The sequence below is a fragment of the Pseudonaja textilis genome, chromosome 2, assembly GCF_049901715.1.
Source record: "Pseudonaja textilis isolate UNSWEBS1 chromosome 2, rPseTex1.2, whole genome shotgun sequence".
Classification (NCBI taxonomy): Eukaryota; Metazoa; Chordata; class Lepidosauria; order Squamata; family Elapidae; genus Pseudonaja; species Pseudonaja textilis.
The window spans coordinates 42,821,632-42,844,972 of NC_141991.1; the positions used below are offsets into that span (position 1 = coordinate 42,821,632).

Consider the following 23,341-nt stretch of genomic DNA (forward strand, 5'->3'; position numbering starts at 1 on the left):
CCTGGTAAACTTGCCTGCTAAATTGCTATTTTTCCTTTTTCCAACCATCATCTGTCCTACTGTGCCAGGAGATTTAGATTAGCTAGAAATGGTTGGATTTCTTGCTTTCTAGCTAGTGTTTAGATCTTCGGCTCTGCTTTTAAGTACAGCCGAACCTCCCTTAGGACTGAAGGTTCTACTATTCAGTGCAGACTCATGGCAAGCAAATTTGAGAGACTAAGCTAGCCGATGGCAGACAGATAGATCACTTAATGGTTCTGTGAACAACTCAATCTGCCTAGCTGCTTTGCCTGATTTTGGGTAAAAGTTGCTCTTTTAAATAAAACATTCAATATTTATATAAATATTTATAATATTTACATACAAGCCACGCCCAGCCAGTCACATGACCACCAAGCCACACCCACAAATTAAGCCTTGCCCACAGAACTGGTTAGTGGTCCCTGGGTTTTAAAATTATGAGTTTGGTGGTCCCTGAGGTCCAAAAAGGTTGGAGACCCCTGTTTTAGAATACATTAACCACAGGTTTTAGCCAAGTATTAACCTAATGCAAAATGTATTTCTTTCCAAAGACATCTTAATCCCTGAAGGGGGAAAAAAACTTAAAAGCAGTACAGTATATAATAGCAGGCAGAGAAATGAAATGAATACTGAGAAAGACAATGCTGTATCAGTTCATTCTTATTAATTATTCATTAATATAATTCTTAATATCACAAGCTGTTTTCTTGTATTAACAACTTCATACACTTACAGGAAATGAAACTATTCTATCAGTGAAAATGGTAGTTATTGTGCCCTCTGTAATATTTCAACAAGAAATTCCAGAAAAAGAAAGCCAGAAAAGTAACTGGAAATAACAAAAAATGGGATCTGTTTTAAAGCTTTATCACTCTTACTGATTGGGGGTGGGGGGGCAGATAAGCAGAAAAGAAATATAAATGCAAGTCACTTGGCTGCTAATATTCATTTACAAACTCTCTACACCTACATTATGGGGTTTGAAGATATAAGACCATGACATAGATACAAAATATGTGTCTTCCATGCAAATGTCACAGGTCATGTTCTGATCCAACCAGGTAAACTCCAAAACAGGGCTGGGAAAGCACTCCTGTCTAAACTATGGCAAAGCTGCTAGTAATCAGTAAGGATAATTCCAAGCTCTATGAATCAGGGCTCAATACAGTGGAGTTTTCAACCAAGAAAAAATATTATTTTATAAGCCAACTATTTATTCTTATATACTCCCCCAATATTCCCTAGCAGCATCTACATTTGTTAGAATCTGTTTTATTGCTTAACTGCTGACTGATTCTTTTAGCTTGTGCAAAGTATATAAAATCAACATAGTAAATGTTTAAAGAGATCAGCGTTCACAGGGTTTTTTAGGTTTTCAACTTGATCATCTTGATAGTCAAATCAGGACAATATTGCTCCAAACTCTATACATTTATTCCTAGCAGTGATTTCTATTCATAATATTATCTGAAAGTATAAGAGGAGGCACGTGTAGATTTTTCAGGTTTTGGGAAGAAAATTCACCTGGAATATGTTTTTGGTGAATTATCAGCAGCTACACTTCTGATTCAGGAAACTGAGACAAACAAGCAAAAACAATATAGCAAAAATTCATTACTCTTAAAAATAACATTAAAGTGACATAAGAGCATGTGAAAGCCACTTGATTTTTTTGTTTTTGTTTTTTACTGTTTGATCGGATTTTTCCAACTCACCTTCTTTGAAGGCTTTGTCTGCATGGCTTTTAAAGGCAGCTCTATTTTTATTAGGTCCTTGAAATCTTTGGATTTATATCACCACTCAGGCATGTTACTGGGTTGCATTAAAAACCCAAGCCAGTATTTCAAAGTGCATTATTGCTCAGCATTTCTGAAGATGCCGTCTCATCAAGAGGAACTGCTCAAGAGGAGGAGCTGATAGAGATCACTCTCTAGAGCATGGTTGCCAAACATCCCTGGTCCTAAAGGGTTTGTTTCTATCTCACTGTTTTGTCATTATGGCAGACAATATTTGTATAAATTCTAAAATGTGGTAATGTTGTTTCCACAAAAAGGGGAACAGTCTATTTCTCATGTCAAACTCTGAAGTTAAAAGACTCTGAATTACAAACACTGGAATTTTAGGAACTTTTTTCTTTTGGCTTCATAGCAAAGAAGAATGAACAGAAGAATGGTGTGTGGAGATGTGTAGTAAAATAGGAAATGAGGTGTGAAAGAGAGGTAAACAACTAAGCAATATCATAATTAAAGCATTACCCAACATTTTTCCATTAGATTCAGAGGATTACCTATAAATTTGGAGGGAAGCTGTCATTGTTGCAATAGATTCCTCAGTGTTCAACTGGGAGGGATAATATGTGTTTAGGTGTTTTTTTTTAATTCACATTTTTCAATGTTTTTGTTTGGTTTTGTTTTCTCACTATTCAAATTGTTTTTCTTTTGGATTTTAATATTTTGAATAAAATAAAATGAAATTGTTAAAAAAAATTCTGAGATTACCATACACCATCAACAAAACTCCATCTATTTATCTATCAAACCAAGATAACATTTTGTGACTTTGGATAACCAATTATATGAGGGTCTGAACTGTGGGAGCAATTCAATACATGCTAAATAGCACATATAACAACAGATCTAGTCAGTAAAGTACAGCTCTTGATATATCAAGACAACAATAATCTCAGCCCCATAGAAATTCTCTTTTATTAGTATTTCAGGAAAATGGAATAATGAAGGTAATGAAAGAAGCTCAGAATTCCTTTAACTCTCTGAAAGACTAGGCCTTGTTGTAAATTGCAATCCAATAAGTGAAATTAAAAAACATACTGATAAGCTATTAAAATATAAATCCACTTATCTCCCCCAAAGTAAGACAAGTCACTTTCTCAATGGCAAAAATAGGCCAAAATTGTCAAGTGCAATTAAACACAAACTATGTTTAAGAACTCAACACAGTACCAGTCTAATTCCACAGAGGCCATGACAGAAGCAAAACAGTATCTTCTGAGAGGTGCTTTTTGCATGAAGGAGAGCAATAACTTGTATAGAAGATTTTTCATGCAATTACACAATAAAGTTGTGAAGAATGATGCAAACTAATACTGGTGGAGGGATACTGAATACAAAGAAACAAAGAAGAATTTAACACCGACATTCTATGTAGAAAATTGAAAAGCCAACTTGTACCGCATACTCATTATTGAGTCCTTCAGAGCTAACTGGAGCAAGATGAATCTGTTTAGAGTTGGGTTCTGGCAGAAGATAGGATTCCTGTTCAACTGAAAAAGGGAATAATATTCCTTCACAAAATACTAACTAGAGTTTTAAAACATCTGGCTCTGTAGATTTTCAATCTTTAATTCATGTTGGGATTGCACAACCCCAATCGGAGTTGGCACACTATATTTGGGGGTCCAACACATATGAAATGTTTCAACTTAAGATTTTAAAAAAGCTATAAACTAGCCTAGCAGTGTAGCTATTGTGGAATAGCAAATAGTAGTGAAAAATATAATTTTAATTTTATAAAATGTGAGCAAAATAAAAAAGCAGAGAAGAAAAATATACTCCCAAGGTACTGTATTGCAATGTTGAGAAAATGTTTTGTATTAATGATTATTAATTATAAGAACAGAAAAGTATAAGAACATGTATTAGTTAAAACCTATTTATGTACAACAGCTCTAAAATCTACTCTTCCCAAAATGACCGTGATTAACTCCCTCTATAAAACACTGACTTGATTGCAATGAGTGGTAACACACTATGTCAAAATGTGTAGAAACAATTTATATCATCCTCTGTAGACAGGAATATATTACTGCTATCACAAAAATGACACAACTGTTAAATAAATAAAGATGCTATACAGAAATTGAAGCAGTGTGATTGCAGATTTATCGAAGGATATATCCCTGAGTAGATGGTTGTTTATAAATCATTAACAGTATTAATGCAAGATTTTTGAACCATTAAGATTGAAGATGAGACCTTTCTCATCTTAGGTTTTTGGAGGCAGGAGTAGCTACAATCCAAACAAAGTGCTCTCATAGGTTCCTGTAAACAAAACACAGTTTTTACTTAAAGTCTTTAGTTTAATATTTACTACTTTAACTATTTGAAGTGTGATCCTATATTACTTTCTAATTGTTTTTAATGAAACTATTTTAATTGATATAGCCATCCAAAAAACAGCTGCAGAGGAATAAAACTTAAGTATTTTAAATTCGTAACTTTTCTTCAGGAAAATCCTATTTTTACAAAATTATAGCAGTGCTCTGTCGTATATTAGATATGGTATAGTAAGACTGCATATCTGCATTTTTAAACAACTAGAAACAATATTGGTGTAAATGGAGCTAAAAGTGTTATAACTTTAATTAAAAATCTTATTTACATATATAACTACGTTTATTATGGTGGGTACCATAATTTCTCCAAAACACCTTGGATTCTATTCAGTTGTGTCCATCCACTAATTGTATAGTATTCATGAGTGAATCATATTCAGTGGTGTTCTCTGCAAATCTCTTCTGAATTCTGAGGAGCTCCATGAGTCTAAGTTGTAAGGCCATGTAAAGAGGCCAGAGCAAGGGAAGCTTTGCTACTAGTTTGAAGAAATTTATAATAGCATACACAAAAAGTGATACACAAATAAACCAATACGACAGCAAATAATGCTAACATGAAATATGAAATCGGCTCAGCCTCCCTGTAATGCAAGGGTCTTCAAACTTGGCAAGTTTAAGACTTGTGGACTTCAACTCCCAGAATTCCTGAGCTATCATGACTGGAGGAAGAATTCTGGGAGTTGAAGTCCACAAATCTTAAAGCTGTCAAGTTCGAAGACTCCTGCTGTAATGGATAGAGATCCCAGAGAATCCCATAGTAATCAGGGTGTAATCTGACCATGATCAAAAGCTTCTCCAACTGCAGATGACATAGCTACTGCTCTAACAGAACACCAAATCTGTTGTGTGACCACTGTCCTGGGTCAAACTCTGGATGATCTGGGATAGGCCCATGGTTGTCATGGTGGCCATGAACCTTGAACCACCTCAATCCCCATTTCCAGGGAAGGCGTATTGAAGTCTCCAAGACCACAAGTCTGAAGAACTCCACTGCCAACCTGGAAATAGGGTCAAGGAACTCAGGGAGGGAAGCTGCTATGCAGCAGGGAGACTGGTAGAACAGCAACAATCCCAACTGATCCCTAGAGCCCAACTTAATGAACAAAGTCTCAAATCTGATGACCTGTGGAGCAGTGCTCCTGAAAGCCATAAGTGATTATTGGATGACAATTGCCACACCACAACTCCTACCCTAAGCTGGTGACACCCTCGAAACTCAACTGGCCATATCTCCAAAAGGGCCATTTTTTTTTCCTTTTGGAATAAACTGCAAAAGGGCGATTAAAACATTTAATTTTGGAAAATTAGAATGTACTTAAAAGATGAGAAAAATTATATTAGAAAGATTGAGAAAGATTAGAAAGATTGAGACTAATCTGAAAATGGATTTTAAAATGACCAGCTACAAGAACAATATAGAGAACTATGATACATTGGACATATAAAATAAGTCAGCTGATACCTTAATAATTTAAAGAGTTATGCAAATAATAAACCAAAATTGACCTGGATAATTTTCCTATACTGGATTTAGAAAAGAGGCCTGTTAAAGGTTTGTGAGAAGGGACAAATAAAAATATATCAAGTTCCACGATAGTATTTGAAAGGACTAAAGATTAAGATTGTTAAATGGAAAAGAAAGTAATATAAAGTTGATTTATTTGATCAAGGTTATAGTAGATATGTTGTTATCTCTAGTAACCCTTAATTGAACTTTTGCTGATCAGGAATAAAATGAAGAGGCTTTAACCTGTCTTACTGAAACCTCAAACATTCGATTTGATGTGCTTTTAAGTATGGGTATAACTAAACCTAGATTGAAAGAGCACTCTGAGGCTTTTAGAAAGAATGTTATATATGCCAATGGGCCTGGAAAGGGATTTAAAGGGATTGACAAACAATTGGATATCAATCATTCTGTTGTCCAGAAGATTTATCTTTAAGTGGAAAAGTTTTCGAACAATTGCTGACTTGCCCAGGCCAGACCTCTCAACCAGTTCAGCTCAAGAGCAGAACTTGATGCTAAAAGAATTTCATTACATGACCTAATGTAGCTCTTTCCACTACTGATTATCATGTGGTGCCAAAGTCTACCATTAGAAAAAATGAGGAAGAAGAATGGGGTGGAGAGAATAAATGTGGAATGAAGTAGAATTACTTTCCATGATTTGGAAACTAATTCTGTTTATGCAACCTAAGGCATCTGCCTTTATTGCATCCTTATCACACTTTCACATTCAACCTGTAATCAACTACTGTACTGGGATTTTTCTCAGAGATACTACTACCAAGTAAGCTGTCTCTTAACATGTACCTATGCACCTTTGCATTTACTTTGCTCCTCAAGTGAAGAAATTTGCATTAGTTTGTTAATTTTTCTCCTATTCGTTTCAGTTTCTCTCTCTAACTCATGAACATTTGGAATTTTATTTTCATTTTCCAAACATGAAGAATCTTAATTTTGTTTTATCTACAAATCTGAAATCTTGTGTCACTGCTCTTCTTCCCCATATGTAAATTGCATTGGAAAAACAAAAGAACTAGGGAGCAAAGAAAGAACAAATTCTTTTAAATCTGTATTATTTTCATGGTTTTAATTGATGCCTTTCCTCCACTCCCCCCCCAATTAACATTGCATAAAAATTAAAACTTAGCTGGTCCCAGAAATATGTCATAGTATATAATAGTGCAAGGCCCTGACTTCAACTGTATGATAATGTACAAATCAATAGGCAGGACTTCTGGTAGTGTAAACTATTATACACAGAGAGGCAAAAAGTAAACATTACATATATAACAATAGAGTTGAACCAACAGTGACTAACCTAGCTTTGTATAATAATGGAGAGACACATAACATCCAATAACAACATGAGCCATTTTCTATACAATGAATGTATTTTATATTTATACAATTCTGCTGGGTTACTTAGGTGATACTATTCACTGTACTAGATAATTTAGGAGTCTAAAAGTCTGTATATCATGCTTATCACTTTGCCAAATAGCATTCCTTAAACTAGACACTCTTGTCATGTTTCAGAATGTGAAATGCACTAAAATTGGTGCATATTAAGTAGGACAATTATAAAGGCCATTTCCATTAGAAGTTATTTTGTTCTGTTACTTATAATGAATAGTTTAAAACATGACACTTTGGAAGAGCTCCCAGTTTCATCTATTTTGTCTTTCAAGCCTTATGGAAGTAACTAGATAATGAACTCAATCTGCAAGTAATAACCAGGAGTGGGATTCTACCGATTCTGTCCACCTCTGTAGAATCTGTTTCTCTGAAGAGCAGCAGACATAGAACTGGTTCTATGTCTGCTGCTGTTGTGGCTCGCCCGCCCGCCCGGGCTCTTACCTGACCTTTATTTCCTGCTTTTTCAACTGCAGCTGCTTTGCGTGACACAGCTGCAGTTGAAAAAGCAGGAAACGAGGGCTTTTCCAACTGCTGCGCACTTGCACATAGCACTGCTCAGCTGTCCAGGAAGCTCAGCAGGTTGTAAATTGCACTCGCACAACTCACGCATGCGTGCACGACACTAATAGATAGAACTGTTATAGTTATACCAGTCAGATCCCATCCCTGGTAATAACAGACCAAAGTCGCTGTTAATTCTGGCTTCTTGTAAATAAACACAACGAAAGTACACCCACTAAAATAGGTACAGGTAATCCTCAACTTACAATCAATCTTTTAATAACTGTTGGTTTAACAACTGTTTGCAGTCACAACACCCTCAGAATTGGTGTTTTATGGCCTGGAAACCACATCCAGCTATAACGCCGCCACCCAGGACATATGACTGCATTCTGGGCACTTGGCAACCTGTTTGCATTTATGACCAGTTGCCAGGTGCTCTGCAAACATGTAAGTGCCATTTGCCATATTCTCTGAAGGCTTCCTCAGAATGTCAATAGAGGGAATGCTGGATTGAGATCTCTCCACTCAGCGTACTGAGGGATTTTCCCTCCACTCTGTGCAAATTGAGATTCTGGACAATTTACAATTGTGCTTGTAAGTGGTACGTACACTGGTGTAGTAGTTAAAGTCCTAGATCAGGACTGGGAAACCCAGACTCAAGCCATTCAACCATTTAATTGAATTTCATTAAATAATTTTGGTCAGTCATGCTTTCTCAGCCCAGCCTACCTCAAAATGTCATGAAACAAAATTAGAAGGATGGAGTACTATGTACATTGGCTTAAGTTCCAGAAGGATATGTGAGATATAAATGTAAGACTAACCTCTGCCTCAGAATGGAAGTTACAAATGATGCAAAACTATCAACTCAACTGCTAACCATGTAGATATAATGGACAATTGACATTCACAGCAAAGGATCTGGAATGACTGTCAATTATTTTTCAGGCACAGCCGAATGTGCTGGTTTTATTCTTTAAAATGGCAAAATATATCCAATCACATCTTAAATGGATGCTGGCTGATCTTCTGTTAGACATGTTTTAGTGGATTCTGAATAAAGCAGGTATTTGGACTAGATAGCCTCTATGATCCTTCCAATTCTATGTTTCTATGATATCACTATGTCAAATTCTTTCACTTTAAGAGAATATCTGAATCATCCCAAATCTAGATTTATATTCTTGGCATTCATTGTACTTGAAAAAGCTGACCTAACATTTATTCAAGGAGTAACTAATACAATTCTAATATATTAGGAATTCAATTTTAGTCCCAAAGCAAATTGCACCAAATTCCATTTGTTGGTTGTATTACAGTGATTGTTTTCTTCATTCTCTATTCCATTTGAGTAGATTCTTTTAATGCTACAAAAGTAAAAACATGAACAGATGTAAAGTATTCAGTGGAAATAATGAGATTTTCCAGGAAAAATATTGAAGTTTCTTCAATCAGCTAGCATTCATAGCATGATCACAGTAAGAAAAGCCCTTTAAACTGTTTATCTGACACATCATCATTTTTTTTTAAATGCCACAACAGGTAACTCATTGTCTCTTTTCAGCCAAGCTTGACTATTGAGGTCCTTTTGGGCATGAGCATGTAGAGCTTTTGGGGAACAAAAATGACTTCAAGAACATTTTTTTCAACTCCCAGTTTATCTTATAGTCCTGGTATCTACCAAAGGTCTCTAGTCTATGTTCTACCTAGAATCAGTTCTTCTTGGCTTAGCAGACTAAACAAGCAAATTTTTAAGTTGCTGGTACTGTACAAACTATTATAATCCTGAGGCAGCAGACCTGTGCATACACCAATGCATTTGGTCTTGTTCTGTGTGGTGCTTCGCCATCTCTATATTGTTTATCTGCTTGCCACTAATAAACTTCCCTGTTGGCAATTTGTAATGCCCTAGTGGCAAATCATGCTGTGTGGATGTTTTGTATAAAGACAGTTTGGCATATGGAACAGATTTCAGAAGCAGGCAGGTATGCCTACAGAAGCAACTGCAAAACTTTTAAGATACAACTATTTTACCAGTCAAAAAAAATTATCTATTATTTCAAGTATTAATATTTAATTACAGAAAGATACTTGAAATGCAGTAGTTAAATGCTCATGAGGAAAGGTGGTTTTTTTTAAAAAAAGAAGAAGACGAGTATTACAACAACTATACTGTTTGCTTTCTCGACCTATTCACAAAGTATAATTGTGGATTAACTTATTTGTTTTCCCCACTTCCTTTTAACTTAAACTGCTGTTCTGATATTAGCAGAGATTACTTTATAATCAAACACCGAGTTAAATATTTGTTTCTGAATAGTTTTTGGAAACACAGCTTCATGTCATTCCTTATATATTGATCTGTTCCTAGAGTAAACACAGCTCATGACACATAAAGCTGGATCCTATCAGTCTACAAGAAGGATCAGATAACACTTACACTGGGACTGCCAGCAAAAAGAAACACACATATAGGCAAAAAGGTAGGGCAGACTGTGAAACAGCTATAGGATCATTCTATAGGTACATAGGAATGGCCTGCTGGAGTAATCCAAGGCATATCTATTTTAGCATGTTCTCAGAATAGCTAACAAGAAGCATTTATGATGCTCACAAATAGAGATATACCGATACTCCTCAGAACACTCCTATACCAAATATATAGGTATTAGAATGAATCCTTATCCCAATGTGGAAGTAACATGAATTTACCTGGTTTATTTTTAAAGCCATTCAAGTTTGTGGCCATCATGTCTTATGGTGATCTAACTCAAGGCAAGCATTGTTTGTGCAATTCTATTAGCCCAGATATCAGTCCAACAGGAAAGGGATGTAGAAGGGGTCAATTCCTTCTCAAGTCTTAAAGCAGTTAGCAACCGTGGAAATTGAGCAAAAAGCACACACAGATGATAATTTGAGGACCAGAAATGAGATAGGCAAAAGAAGGAGGAGGAGGAGGAGGAGGAGGAGGAGGAGGAGGAGGAGGAGAAGGAGGAGGAGGAGGAGAAGAAGAAGAAGAAGAAGAAGAAGAAGAAGAAGAAGAAGAAGAAGAAGAAGAAGAAGAAGAAGAAGAAGAAGTTGTTTATTGTCATTGTACAAATACAACAAAACTGTGGATGCACCCTAGTAACTGTTCTCAATACAATAAAGCTAGAGCACTTAAAATGAAGATAAGAAAAATAGAGTACCCACAACTCCATTTGCAATAATATATACAAAATATACATCCAACACTGACTGTGATGCTTTGCTGAGTATAATACACAAGAGATGGATTGTACTGTAATATGTTATTACACATCTGAATGAGATATTGAGATTTCACATCTTAATAAGGTAGTGACTTTGTTAGTCTAGTGGTGTGGGATTTTATTGACCTAAAGCGCTGTCCAGACGGCAGCAGGTCAAAAAGATAATTGCCAGGGTGTGAGAGGTCTCCTATAATGGCCTTAATTCTGCTTTGGCAGCGGGACCTGGCTAAGTCTTCCAGGGAGGGCAGAGGGTAACCAATGATCTTTTGAGCTGTGTTTATCACCCCTCTGTACAGTTTTCCTGTCCTCAACTGTGGAGCCTGCATACCACACACCTAGACAATATGTCAGAGTGTTCTCCACAGAGGCTTTATAGAAAGCCAGCAACAGCTTCTTATCCAGATTGTTTTTCCTGAGAACCCGCAGGAAGTGCAGCCACTGCTGAGCCTTCTTCACTATGGCCTTGGTGTTTGGGGACCAGGAGATATCAGCTGAAATATGGATGCCAAGGAATCTGATCGTAGGGATAGTTTCCACTCGTTCTCTATTGATGATGAGTGGGGCATGGTCCTGTCCATGTTTCCTGAAGTCCATAATCAGTTCTTTGGTTTTACGGACATTCAGTGACAGATTGTTCTGTGAACACCAGACAGACAGGTTCTCTACTTCTGCCCTATATGCCATCTCATCCTCTCCGGAGATGAGACCAATCACGGTCGTGTCATCCACAAACTTTATGATGGTGTTTGTTGCGTGGTTTGGTGAGCAGTCAAAGGTGTACAAGGCATACAGCAGGGGGCTCAAGACACAACCCTGGGGGGAACCAATACTGAGTGTAATAGTGGAAGAAAGGTGGGGGCCAAGTCTAACAGACTGAGGTCTGTTTGTCAAAAAGTTCTTAATCCAGGAGCATGTGGGGGTGGGGACCCACAGAGTATACAGTTTGGTTACTAGTATATCTGGGATGATAGTGTTAAATGCAGAGCTGTAGTCCACAAAGAGCATCCTCACATAGGTCTGTTTGTTCTCCAGATGACTCAGCGCTCTATAAAGTGTGATGGCCACAGCATCCTCTATAGATTGGTTTGCTCTATAAGCAAACGGATGTTGATCAAAGGAGGGCAGAAGGCAGTCTCTGATGTGCTGTGAAACTAGTCACTCAAAAACCTTCATCATGAAGCTTGTTAACATTATGGGCCTATAGTCATTGAGAGTGTTTATATTTGTTTTTTGGGGGGGAATGGGGATGATGGTTGCGGCTTTCAGGCATTGTGGGATGATGGCATGTGTTAAAGATAGATTGAACAGCTCTGTAAGTATTTCTGCCAACTGGTCAGCACATGCTTTAACTACTGCACCAGGAATGCCATCAGTCCCTGCAGCTTTCCTGGGATTTACTGCTCTCAGTGTTTTTCTCACCTCATGCACCTGAAGAGAAAGAGGTGCAGCGTTGTGGTCCTTGTGAGGCAGTATGTCCAGGTTCTTGGTGGTCTCAAAGCGTGCGAAAAAGCTGTTTAGCTCCTCTGCTAGAGTGCTACTGCTCTCGCTGTTTGTTGGGCCCTGGTCTTTATAGTTGGTCAGGGCCTATATCCCTCTCCACATCTGCCGTGGGTCACTGTCAGTAAAATGGCCCTCAACCTTCCTCCTATACATCTCCTTGGCATGTTTGATGCCCTTCTCAGCTCAGCTCTGGCAGTGCTGTACTGTGAGGTGTCACCTGCTCTAAAAGCCAGGTCACAGAGTCTGGACTTCGCTGGTCATCCAGGGTTTCCTGTTTGGGGAGGTCCGTATGCGTTTGTCCACAGTGACATTTTCCACACAGGTCTTCATGTAGAAGAACACAGTCTCTGTGTATAACTCGAAGTCCTGTTGTTTGAAGATGCTCCAATCTGTGCGGGCAAAACAATCCTGAAGCTGGGAGAGGGCATTTTCAGGCAAGCATCTAAGGAACTGCTTAGGTTGAAACTTGTTTTGAACAACCTGCACAGGCATCTAGACTCCTATTTATACTTCTTACATGCTCAAAGTATTCCCCAGCTACAACTTGCCTGAACCTAGGAAACTGATCTATCTGCTTTTGAAATTTACTGCTCCTTCATTGTTCAGTCCATTCCATAGCCAAACATTGGTGGTGGTGTTCTTTAAAATGCAAAATAAAATTATAACTCTAGAATCCCTTTACCTGACTAGTTATCGATAACTCAAATCTCGTCAACATGTTTGAGAAGTTAAGGCTTTTGTTTCAACATACATCATTTTAATTTACTGAAAAATGAACCACATTTGGCATTTAGCTGACCATTCACCCAATTTAAAGATGTTTAAAACTCTTCATAATGACTTGGCTTTCACTACTTTCAGGAGCTAGATAACATCTGAAAATTTAATCAGTTTGCTGTTTATCTCCAAGATAATTTATGAATGGGTTTAAAAAGTATCTGACCAAAGAAATGTGAGGGATTTGACTTCTTTCTGTGCTGAGAAACTTGCTCAATTTTTTTCTACTCTTTGCTTTGATTTTCAACTTTTTAAATTTTTAATTCAACTTATAATTTAAAAAATATAGAAAATATAGAAAGGCAGTTACTTTTATTCCATGACCTCTAGGTTTATTTGAAATTTTTTGTCAAAGGAACTTGAGCAAATTTAGGAACTCTGTCAAAATCCAAACATACAATGTTGACGAGATGTCCTCATTTACATGCCTACTGAAATGCTCCAATAACTGTTATACGGTTAGTGGGATAGGATTTACCCTTGCAACCATGCTGATTCTTATTCAGCTAAGCTTGTTCCTATGTGCCATGTTTCTCAAATTTGGCAACTTTAAGATGTTGGAATTCAGCTCTGTAGACGTCAGTTCTGGGAGCTGAAGTTGCAAAGTTTGAGAAAAACTGGTGTACGTGCTTTAGTTAATTTTTCTTTAATATTTATTACATATAATTTTTCTAGAAAAGTTGTTAGGTCAACCAGACTATATTTTTTCTACATACTCTCTTGGTGTCTCTTTAAAAATTCCAGTCTTGTGACACTGAATTAAATATTTGTGCTAGGAGACCCAAATTTCACATCTGAATAGGTGAAACTGGATGGATACCATTTGTTAGAGCGTAGTCTCTTAAAATGTAGTCAATATCATAATTTATTTTAGTTGTTTGGAATATCTGATAAAGTCAATACAGACTCAAAATCTATACCTTCTATGTCTATATTTTCCTTGAGCAATCTTTTCATTATTCCTTCGTATATGGACAAAGACTGCTACCTCCTTCCCAAAACTATCCAGCAATTTATCTTGATAGCGTATAATGTCTGCAACTTTTGTACCAGCAGATAGGCACTATTGTTCACAAATCCACCTCTAAGTTTCTAATAACCAGACTGCATATAACCAAAAGCTGTTCACCTTCTGGAGGACTATCTTCAGTATGAAAGCATGTGGATTCACCACTCCAAACTAAGTTCTCCAACAGTCATGTCTCCCTTACCCTCAGAGTAGTATCTTTCTTCCTTGGAAGCCTTGGCAGCCCTGGGAGTAAGACAAAGATATCACTCTTTGTACTTCTTTGGCTCTCAAAACATCTCCAAATTATCTTTGGGTTTTTTCCCTTTAAACTACTTTAAGTTTAGAGATCTGGATTCTAAACTTATATAAATATTTAGCCTATGAAAGTGGGAAATTCTCATCCATTCTCCTGCCTTACAAAATTCCCCTACTCCTGTTTGTTCACTCAGTTTGCAAATTCACAACTTCCTTTCCCTTCCTTTTTTTAAAAGGAATGTTGGTTGGGACAATGCAGTTGGCTGAGGAATGTTGACTCTACCCATTAACAATTTGACTATTTTAGACATGGCACAATTTCAACTGATTCTGGGCAGTCAATTACAGTTATAAGCCCATCCTCCTATGTGCCATACAAGTAAGCACTTACTGTATTGAACCAGAAAAAAACATAAATCATTTCCACTAATTAACCAAACAACCTTCCTTAAATATAACTGATCAGTTCCATAAACTCATCAGCTCTCTTGCAAAGCTCTCCCCTTACTTTTTGTCAACTTGTCTGTTTGGAAACTTCAAATGACCTCTCCTTTTGCAAAGAAATACAGCTACTTTAATGTTTTAAGAAAAACAAAAACAACTATGTCACTATATATGGTCTTCATTCAAATATTTAAATAGTATGTTAATGATTATATCTCTCATTACCAATATTGTCCAAGATGTGATCACAAGCCTATTATTTCTAATAAGTGAACAATCCCCATGCATAGCCCAGTTAACACAATTTATCATATTCAATAAGATCATTATACTGTTAAAGGTAAAGGTTCCCCTCACACATATGTGCTAGTTGTTTCCAACTCTAGGGGGCGGTGCTAATCTCTGTTACAAAGCCGGAGAGCCAGCGCTGTTCGAAGACGTCTCCACGGTCATATGGCCGGCATGACTAAATGTTGAAGGTGCACGGAATGCTGTTACCTTCCCACTAAAGTGGTCCCTATTTTTCTACTTGCATTTTTACATGCTTTCGAACTACTAGGCCGGCAGAAGCTGGGACAAGTAACGAGAGCTCACTCTGTCAAGCAATGCTAGGGATTTGAACTGGCCAAACTACCAACCTTTCTGATCGACAAGCTCAGCATCTAAGCCACTGAGCCACCACTCTCTTTTCACTGTTAAATCCCAGTAAATGATTTTGCTGAAATAGAGATAATTATGTCAACAGAATTTTGAACAAAGGTTCTATATTCATAAGCTTCAGACTCACAGATTCTAAGACTATTGTGTGGAATTGCTCCCAAGAAAAGAATTGAGAATTAGGATGGAGAACATTGCTGAGAAACTTCTAACTCTGGAAATAGTTGAACTACAACTCCCAGCATCCTTCACTATTTGATGTGCTGGAACATGGCAAATAGTGTTAGGATTTGTAGTTCAGCAACTATAGTTTTTATTGTTTATCCAAATATTTTTTCACTTGCATGCTTTTGCATTATATTATTACCAAATGAGTGAAGATTTCCCCCTTTCAGTGATCATTAATATGTTCATTGCTTAGCTATTTCAAAAATGCTGATGTACTCTGAAAGGGGTCATACTGAATGCCTGTTCATTTCAATACCCTAAGGCTTCCCCACACTGTCTGCAAAGAGTGCATTTTGACCTAAATGCTGTGATCAGCAGCTGATCATTGCATTTTACACAAAAAGACAGCCTTTACAAGCAGTTCTGTGAAACAGGTGGAGAACAAGGGTTGTTATTATTTTTCTAACTAAACCTTTCTTGGTTATAAAGATGTACAGAACCCAAGATCCTTCCTGTCTGTCTCTTTGAGTATCTAATTCTCTCTCCCTTCTTCTCCTCCTTCTTCTTCTCCCACTCCCTATTTCTTTCTATCGATCTATCTATCTATCTATCTATCTATCTATCTATCTATCTATCTATCTATCTATCTATCTATCTTCTATCTACCTACCATCTCATAATATTAGTTTATCTTGGGTCCTCTTTTATTTAGTCATTTAAAAAAAACATTGAACTAGTTTCTTGAGGAAAAAATGGATTTTATTTGCTTAGTAGCCCCACCTTTTCTTTTCAAGCATCTTAAGAACAAACAATGCAAAGTATTTCCATAGCAGAATCTCTTAAGAACAACCCCTTTGTTCTTCCTTCTGCTGAGAGCCATGCCTAATACTTTGAAGCGATAGCTGCCATGTGCTTTGCCAGGTAGATTTTTCTGGGTTACCAGTGAAATGTATCCTAATCCTGATTCTCTATAGATTCTAATCCATCTTTGCTATTTCATCAGATCATATTCTGTTCTGATAATCATGTTTTGTTTCCTAGATGCTACAGACACACATTAGATGCTAAATCCAAAGAAAGAAGCAGCAGTTCTGATTTTAGAGAGAGAAAGCTTCTATGGCTGCTGACAGAGAATATATTTTAAAAACCTTTGTTCTGTTGGCAAAGGGAACAAAAGGCAGAGCTCCTTTCTCTCAAGCAGACCCCCCCTCCACTTCTGTCTAAGCAGGTTTCACTGTACTAGGAGAGAAAAGTGATCAAATGTAGATAGTTCCCACACATCCTGATGACAGAAGCAACCTTACCTTTGATAGTTGCCTCCTGAGGCTGAAACGTTGGACCATGGTCACTTTATATCTTCAGACAAAGCGATCCAAAAGGGGAAATTGTGGGGAGGAAGCAGGGAAGAAGAAAAGAAATTGACAGCTGTCTAAGATGGTGTCAAACAATGCATGCTGCAGGCTGCCACAGACAACTCCAAGGGGATCCCTCCCAGTCTTAAAACTTCAAATCAGTTCATTGTTCTTCTAAGGGAGCTTGTAAAACATGCAAGCAGAGACAGCAGAGGAGGAGGAGGGGCAGAATCCTGAAGCGGTTCAGCCTGTGCCAAGCTTCTCAGTCATTCCTACAAGTCAGCTGAGAGGGAACATGACAGATGGACCATTCCTCTTTCTCTTTCTCTTTCTCTCTCTCTCTCTCTCTCTCAATTCATTAGCTGAATGTTAGTACAGAACCACCTGAGCCTTCAAAGGGACAGAGTCCCTCCTCTAGTTAAGATAGGGTGGGGTTTAGCAAACATGTGCCTGAAAGACCGGTAAGGAGGAAGATTAACCAACACCCTAAATCATCTTCACAAAGATTTCAGCAGCACACCTCTTGCAGGTGTCAGGTTTACAGAACGCACATGCTCACACCCACATTTCCATGCCTTTGTTTAAAAGGGCCACCTAATTTACTTAAACCTCCGAGAAAGGGTGGGGGGAAGGGATGTTCAGCAAGGGCTTGGAGGATGCCGGAGGCACAGCAGCTGCAGGGCTGTGCTTAGAGTTACCACCACTTCCTCTTTACTCACAGAGAACTGACACCGCAAGGGAGATCACCTGGTAGAACTGCACATATTATAACAATAACATCAATTCTGCTTGCTGTATAAAAGCTGCCAAATTATTAATAACCAACTACTAAGTACTAACAAAAACCCAGAATGGGTGGGGTGGGGGGAATTAAGGAGAATGGTTGTATTATTACTTGATTTCAAACTTCTCTTTTAACTTTGGTGATTGGTTAACCAAAATCTTGGTTTGGAAATAAAATTAAGAATGGGTAACTTGGACAGGCCCTCAAACTTTCCCTTGGGAAAAGCCATGTGGGGGCCGAAGATTAGAAACACCTACACATAAATGCCAAGTTGCTAGTCTAGAGTTACTGGTGTAGATTTTCAGAAAAGATAAGCAAAATAAAAGAATTGGAAAGCAGGTATCTTGTTAATTATTACACACATTCCCAAGACACCAAAATTGCCCGATTCAAGTAAGAAACATATTTATATTAGAACCACTTAGTCTCTCATACTGAAAATGTGAATATTTGCACAGCACCTAGCTACAGATCTATAGTAATAATGTTGGGGCATTTGTTACCAGTTTGCATAAAAGAGTACATAATGGCAGGCCCAACCATGTTAAAATCTTTGGGCATTACAAATAAACAGTTTTCACAGAGCTGTAGAGTACAGTATCTATTAATCTGTTCCTCTCCCACTTGCATTATGCAGTACTTTAAATATTGTAATACATACGGGTAATTTTTGACTTGTAACCACATTTGGGACAAGACAGTTAAGTGAGTTGTGCCCAATTTTATGACTATTTTTTGCAGTCATTAAGAAAATCACCATGGTTGTTAATTGAATCACAGCTTCTGACTCCCCATATTGACTTACTTTGATGGAAGCCAGCTAAGAAAATAGTAAATAGGACACTGAACAGTCATAAATACCAATTGCTAAGTGCTTAATTTTTGATCATGTGACCATCTTGATGATTTAATTCTGAGAAAAGATTGTAAGTTATTTCTCTCAGGGCATAGTAACTTTGGTCACTAAATGAACGCTTATAAGTCAAGGACTACTTGTATTCAAAATATTATAAAGGTTCTGTAGCATTACAGAAATAATTTAGAAAAGCTGCTTTGGCACATTGCACCTCTCTGCAAATCTTAAGAAAGTCGGATCTTTCCTGGGATCATGTGGCTGGCTCTCCTCTGCAGCTGCAGATTCCAAAAGGGACCCGGTTGCTTTAAATAATTCAAGGTAGATGTTGGGTCTGTCCTCAGTTTGATGCCTAATCCAAAAGCAATCCACCTCCCTAAGACTTATGCATATTGCACAACTATATGAAATCTTATTTCAATGGTTATCAAACTTTCTTCTGTAATAAAAAAAATCTAGAAATTCATGGAGTGAATCTACAATAATGCTACATAATAAATCCAGTTTACATATAATTGTGTCAAAAGCCTGCATGTTCTACCAAAATTAAGGTTTCCAATAAAGCTTTTTTTTTTGGGGGGTATTGGCATGTAGACTGACCTCTTCCATTCTACTGATGTTGGCCTCCAGTTTAGTTTGGTTAGAATCTTTATTGATTATTATTCTGTTACTTGCCACATTTCTGTAATATTCCATCAACTTCTTCAAGATTTTGGTTAACTAAGTCTTCAGATTTGGTAATGATATGAGTACTGATTGCTAATCTACCTTGATAGTGATATCTCTACTATACAGAGTTTCTTTATTTAGTTGATTTTCTTTGAATCAGTTACTACCGGTAGCTATCCACTGGCACTTTTTTAGAATACCAATTCAAAGTTGGAGCTTCCTTCAAAAATCTTTTGGAAGACTTTTCTTGTTTTTCTATGTTTGTTTCCATCTTTAATATCTTTACAAATACTGTTGTAATTGTCTCGTTTAACAGATCTCTGACCTTCTTTATTAAATTCCTTCTTGCATAATTCTCACCGAAGTCCTATCCTGGCTATATCCTTCCTGACTATGAAAGGAATGCTATTTCCTAAGTACTAAACACTATCTTCTATCAACATTGTAAACCTTGTCTAATCAAGACAAGAAGCAAATCCAGAAGAACTATACCTACTTAATTGTAAGGTTAGATTGATAGAATTTTGCAAGTCTGAAGGTACATTTGCCCCCTGTCACCTTTACAACTGAAGAAACTAGGGAAGGTCCTTTCTGAGACAATTGCCACACCTGCATTCCTGCTGCAGGCCAAGTCACCTCTTATCTAACAACTGCCCTGCCTGTGGCTCTTCCCTGTCTCCCAAAGTCATTCCTACATATCCTTACATCATCTGACCGAAAGTGTTAAATTCCAGTTCATTCAGTTTGCCAGATGCCAAAAATGTCAATATGCAGCCAATTGATTTCATTTTTCATTGGGTTGAGCATTACCATGTTCTTGCTGCTTATGTTCCATATTCATATTACTTTGCACTTCTTGTCATACATTTAACCTTTGATTTACCTGAGATATGAAAGCTAACCATCACTTACTGCATGTATCTGTCAACTCCTTTACACAAATTCAGTTGATTATTCAGTTTGATGATTTCCTTCTCCCTTCTCTTTGTTTCAGAAACATACAATGTATCTTATTGATTTAAATTTTATCATAGTGATTGTAAGAAATACTGTAAGAAATTATGATTGAAACACTGAAATATAACACAAACAGAAGACGGAAGACACAAACACCATGTACACGGGCACTGTTACACCAATACATTTTTATTCTAAGTAGCCTATACAGTAGGTATTTTTGAATTTATCATTACCTCTGTTATAGCTTGCTACCATAAATTGGTAGTAATAAAGGAAGGAAGCTCTTTAAGGAAAGATAGAATACAGTAATAGTTATATACTTAAAAATATGATCTTATAATATCTTGCTTCTAAGATGAAAGCTAGAATATAAATAACAACATAGATATATTTAAAATAATGAACTTAATAACCACACAAAACCATTATCTTTTCCATATAAGATGACTGACCGTATAATTTACACTTTTATTCCCATATAGAATAGATGTAGCCAGTATTTCACTTAGTATCATACAGGTATCTGGTGAGCAAATTAAAGCTTATAACTCGATAATCTTAAAATTCTTGCTCTTCTTATTTGCACCGTTCATTTGGTTTGGTGTTTTGGGTTTTATCAGGACTATGGAGTTGCTCTACTTTCATTTGAAAGTTGGGGATCTGGTTACCCAATTGCTCATCTGACCAACTCATAAGTTATCCAGTCACCTGAGCTGCTGCTGAAGTCAGAAAAAGTAGCTTTGATTAAGGCAAGGGATAGTGGTGCTTTTCGTTCATTAACTACAGCACAACTCCATCTCCTTTAAAATAGACATTTAATTTTAATTAACAGGACATATTTTATATCTCAATTTAGTCTCAAAAACCTATCCTGTCACATTTGTTTTTACTTTACAGGATAATGAAATTTTAGATTCCTATGAGAGAGTTGAAATAATTCAATTAAATTTGTGGTATTAACAAAATTCTAATTGCCATATAGTAATTAAAAACTAATAACTTTGTAATTCACTATTAACATTGTATATTATGAAGAGGCTTAGGATAACAAAATGGTGATGAGGTAGACTCTGGGAAACTATTATGTTTTAGTTGCACTGAAAATAATAAAGAACAATAAACAGTAAACTTTACATAAAAAACCCACTAATGATGAAGTATTACTTTAACATTTTATATTGAAAAATTGGTAGTTTCCTCTACATCTATAAATCCTGTAAATAAAGTTCAATCTAACACTAACTACACAGTTGCCAGAAGTTACATACTATTAACACTTCATTACAATTACTGGAAAATATACCACATATTTTGTCCGCTGTCTGAAAAATGAGTTCACTTTATTTTGAAGCTTAATGAACAATTTCACCATTACAATATTTTGATTTCTTCAGTATACAATACAAGATATTTTGCAATTTGCTTGAGGCAGAATAACAAAATCAAAACAGCCTTCTATGAGTGAAAAATATCTGCAAAGCCCAAGGAAGGTCATAAAAGATAAAAGATAAAACTGAAGCCTCTAATTCTAGGATAGTATACCACACAAGAAATTACGTAATTATAATTACCAGCAGGTTAAGTTAGGAACACTTCCTGGTTCATAGAAACAGCATGCTTTTCCTTTATTTCCTTTATTTGGATCCTTTATTTATTTATTTTCCAGTTTGGCCATATGCTGCTTCCTCTATGATTTCTAACTCTAGTATCATGAGATTTTTGGCATTTTTGCTCATGGTGCCTAATAGTTTCCTGCTAGCTTCCTCATCAAAAATGAGGACGTTTTACAGTGTTAGTTTTACAGTGCTTGTATAAGTTACCAAAAACTTCCAGTGGCAATGTGATGATCTAAAAAAGAAAAAAAGAAAAAAAACCAGTAGCTTCGAGATAGTCCTGAATGCAAACTGAAAATTGTAGCATCCAACACTAACATTCTTTTCTTCATTTCCATCTGAAAGCTCACCATGAAGATTTCAAATCCTCAAGAATATGTTCAATTCCTCACTAGTGATTTATACTGCAATATCATATAAAAGCAACTGTGGTGTAGTGGACCAATGTTTTGGACCAGGACCAAAGAGACACAGATTCTACTTAAGTCCCACCCCACTTGGGTCACCCAATTATTTTCAGTTCAGTTTCCTTCACAGAATTAGTGTCATGGCCAAAGTATGGGATGAAAGGGTTATGTAAGATGCACTGGGCTCCTAAAGTCAGGATATAAAGCAAACATATAAATAAATCAATATTATCAAGCCACAGTAACTGTTTCTTTCATAAATGATTATAAGAGCAAACCATCTAATTAAGGTTCAATTATTCTCTAAACAATTTAGATATATCAGATAATCTTTTAAAGTTTGGGGACTATGAAAACTTCAGAACGTCTATAGCACCCTCTCTTGGCAAGGAAAAGAAGTTTGTAATCCTCTAACTTGCTTCTCTTCTGTAATACGAACTATCAGTTAATATGAATTCAATTGTCATGGAGTATTTCAACTAAATGCCTCATCTAATGGAGGCAAAAAATGTTATACATTAAGATGTTGGCACCAGAACTTTTCAATATTCAATTTTCCATCTCGGACTGCCATTTCAAGAGAGATGAATAGGTTTGTAAAAATCATCTAAATTCCATTTTCATCCCCTCCACTAAAATCACTGTAAATAATGCAGAATCACTATTTGATAATGATCTGGGGCACTTTTTACTGAAGTCAAATCTTGACCTTCTTTAAGCATTAACAATATATTAACAATGTATCCAACTATCTTTTCCATTTGTAAAACACAGGTACTTCTCGACTTACAACCAAAATTGAGTCCAGTAATTTGTGGTCGTTAAACGAGAAGCCCACATGACCACCTCATTCAATGACTACAATCGCAGCTTTCCCCACTACAGTCATTAAGCAACTGGACAGGTGATTAAGCAGACAGAGCGAAATACTGCCTACCCAAAGAGGCCAGGCTACTTCTCTCAGTACTCAGAAGGGAAATTGTAGCACTGGGTGGAGAAAAATAGCTGGGACCATGAAAGCTCAAGCTTCTTTTTCTCCAGCCCAGCCCTGAAGTTCCCTTC

General features: G+C 36.7%; 1 protein-coding gene across 5 annotated transcripts in view; it reads right to left on the minus strand.

Annotated features, from left to right (window-relative positions):
• The window catches only part of TMCC1 (transmembrane and coiled-coil domain family 1), a 114,513-nt gene that overhangs the window by 59,116 nt on the left and 32,056 nt on the right, over nucleotides 1-23,341 (minus strand). The window contains exon 1 of one of the 5 annotated variants that reach the window (XM_026722915.2): nucleotides 16,946-17,234. The exons of the other annotated variants lie outside the window; for them this stretch is intronic. Coding sequence (XP_026578700.1) covers nucleotides 16,946-16,984 — 39 coding nt within the window. The 5' untranslated portion in view covers nucleotides 16,985-17,234. Of the gene's footprint in view, nucleotides 1-16,945; nucleotides 17,235-23,341 lie in introns of those variants that run through there. 5 annotated transcript variants of the gene reach the window in all.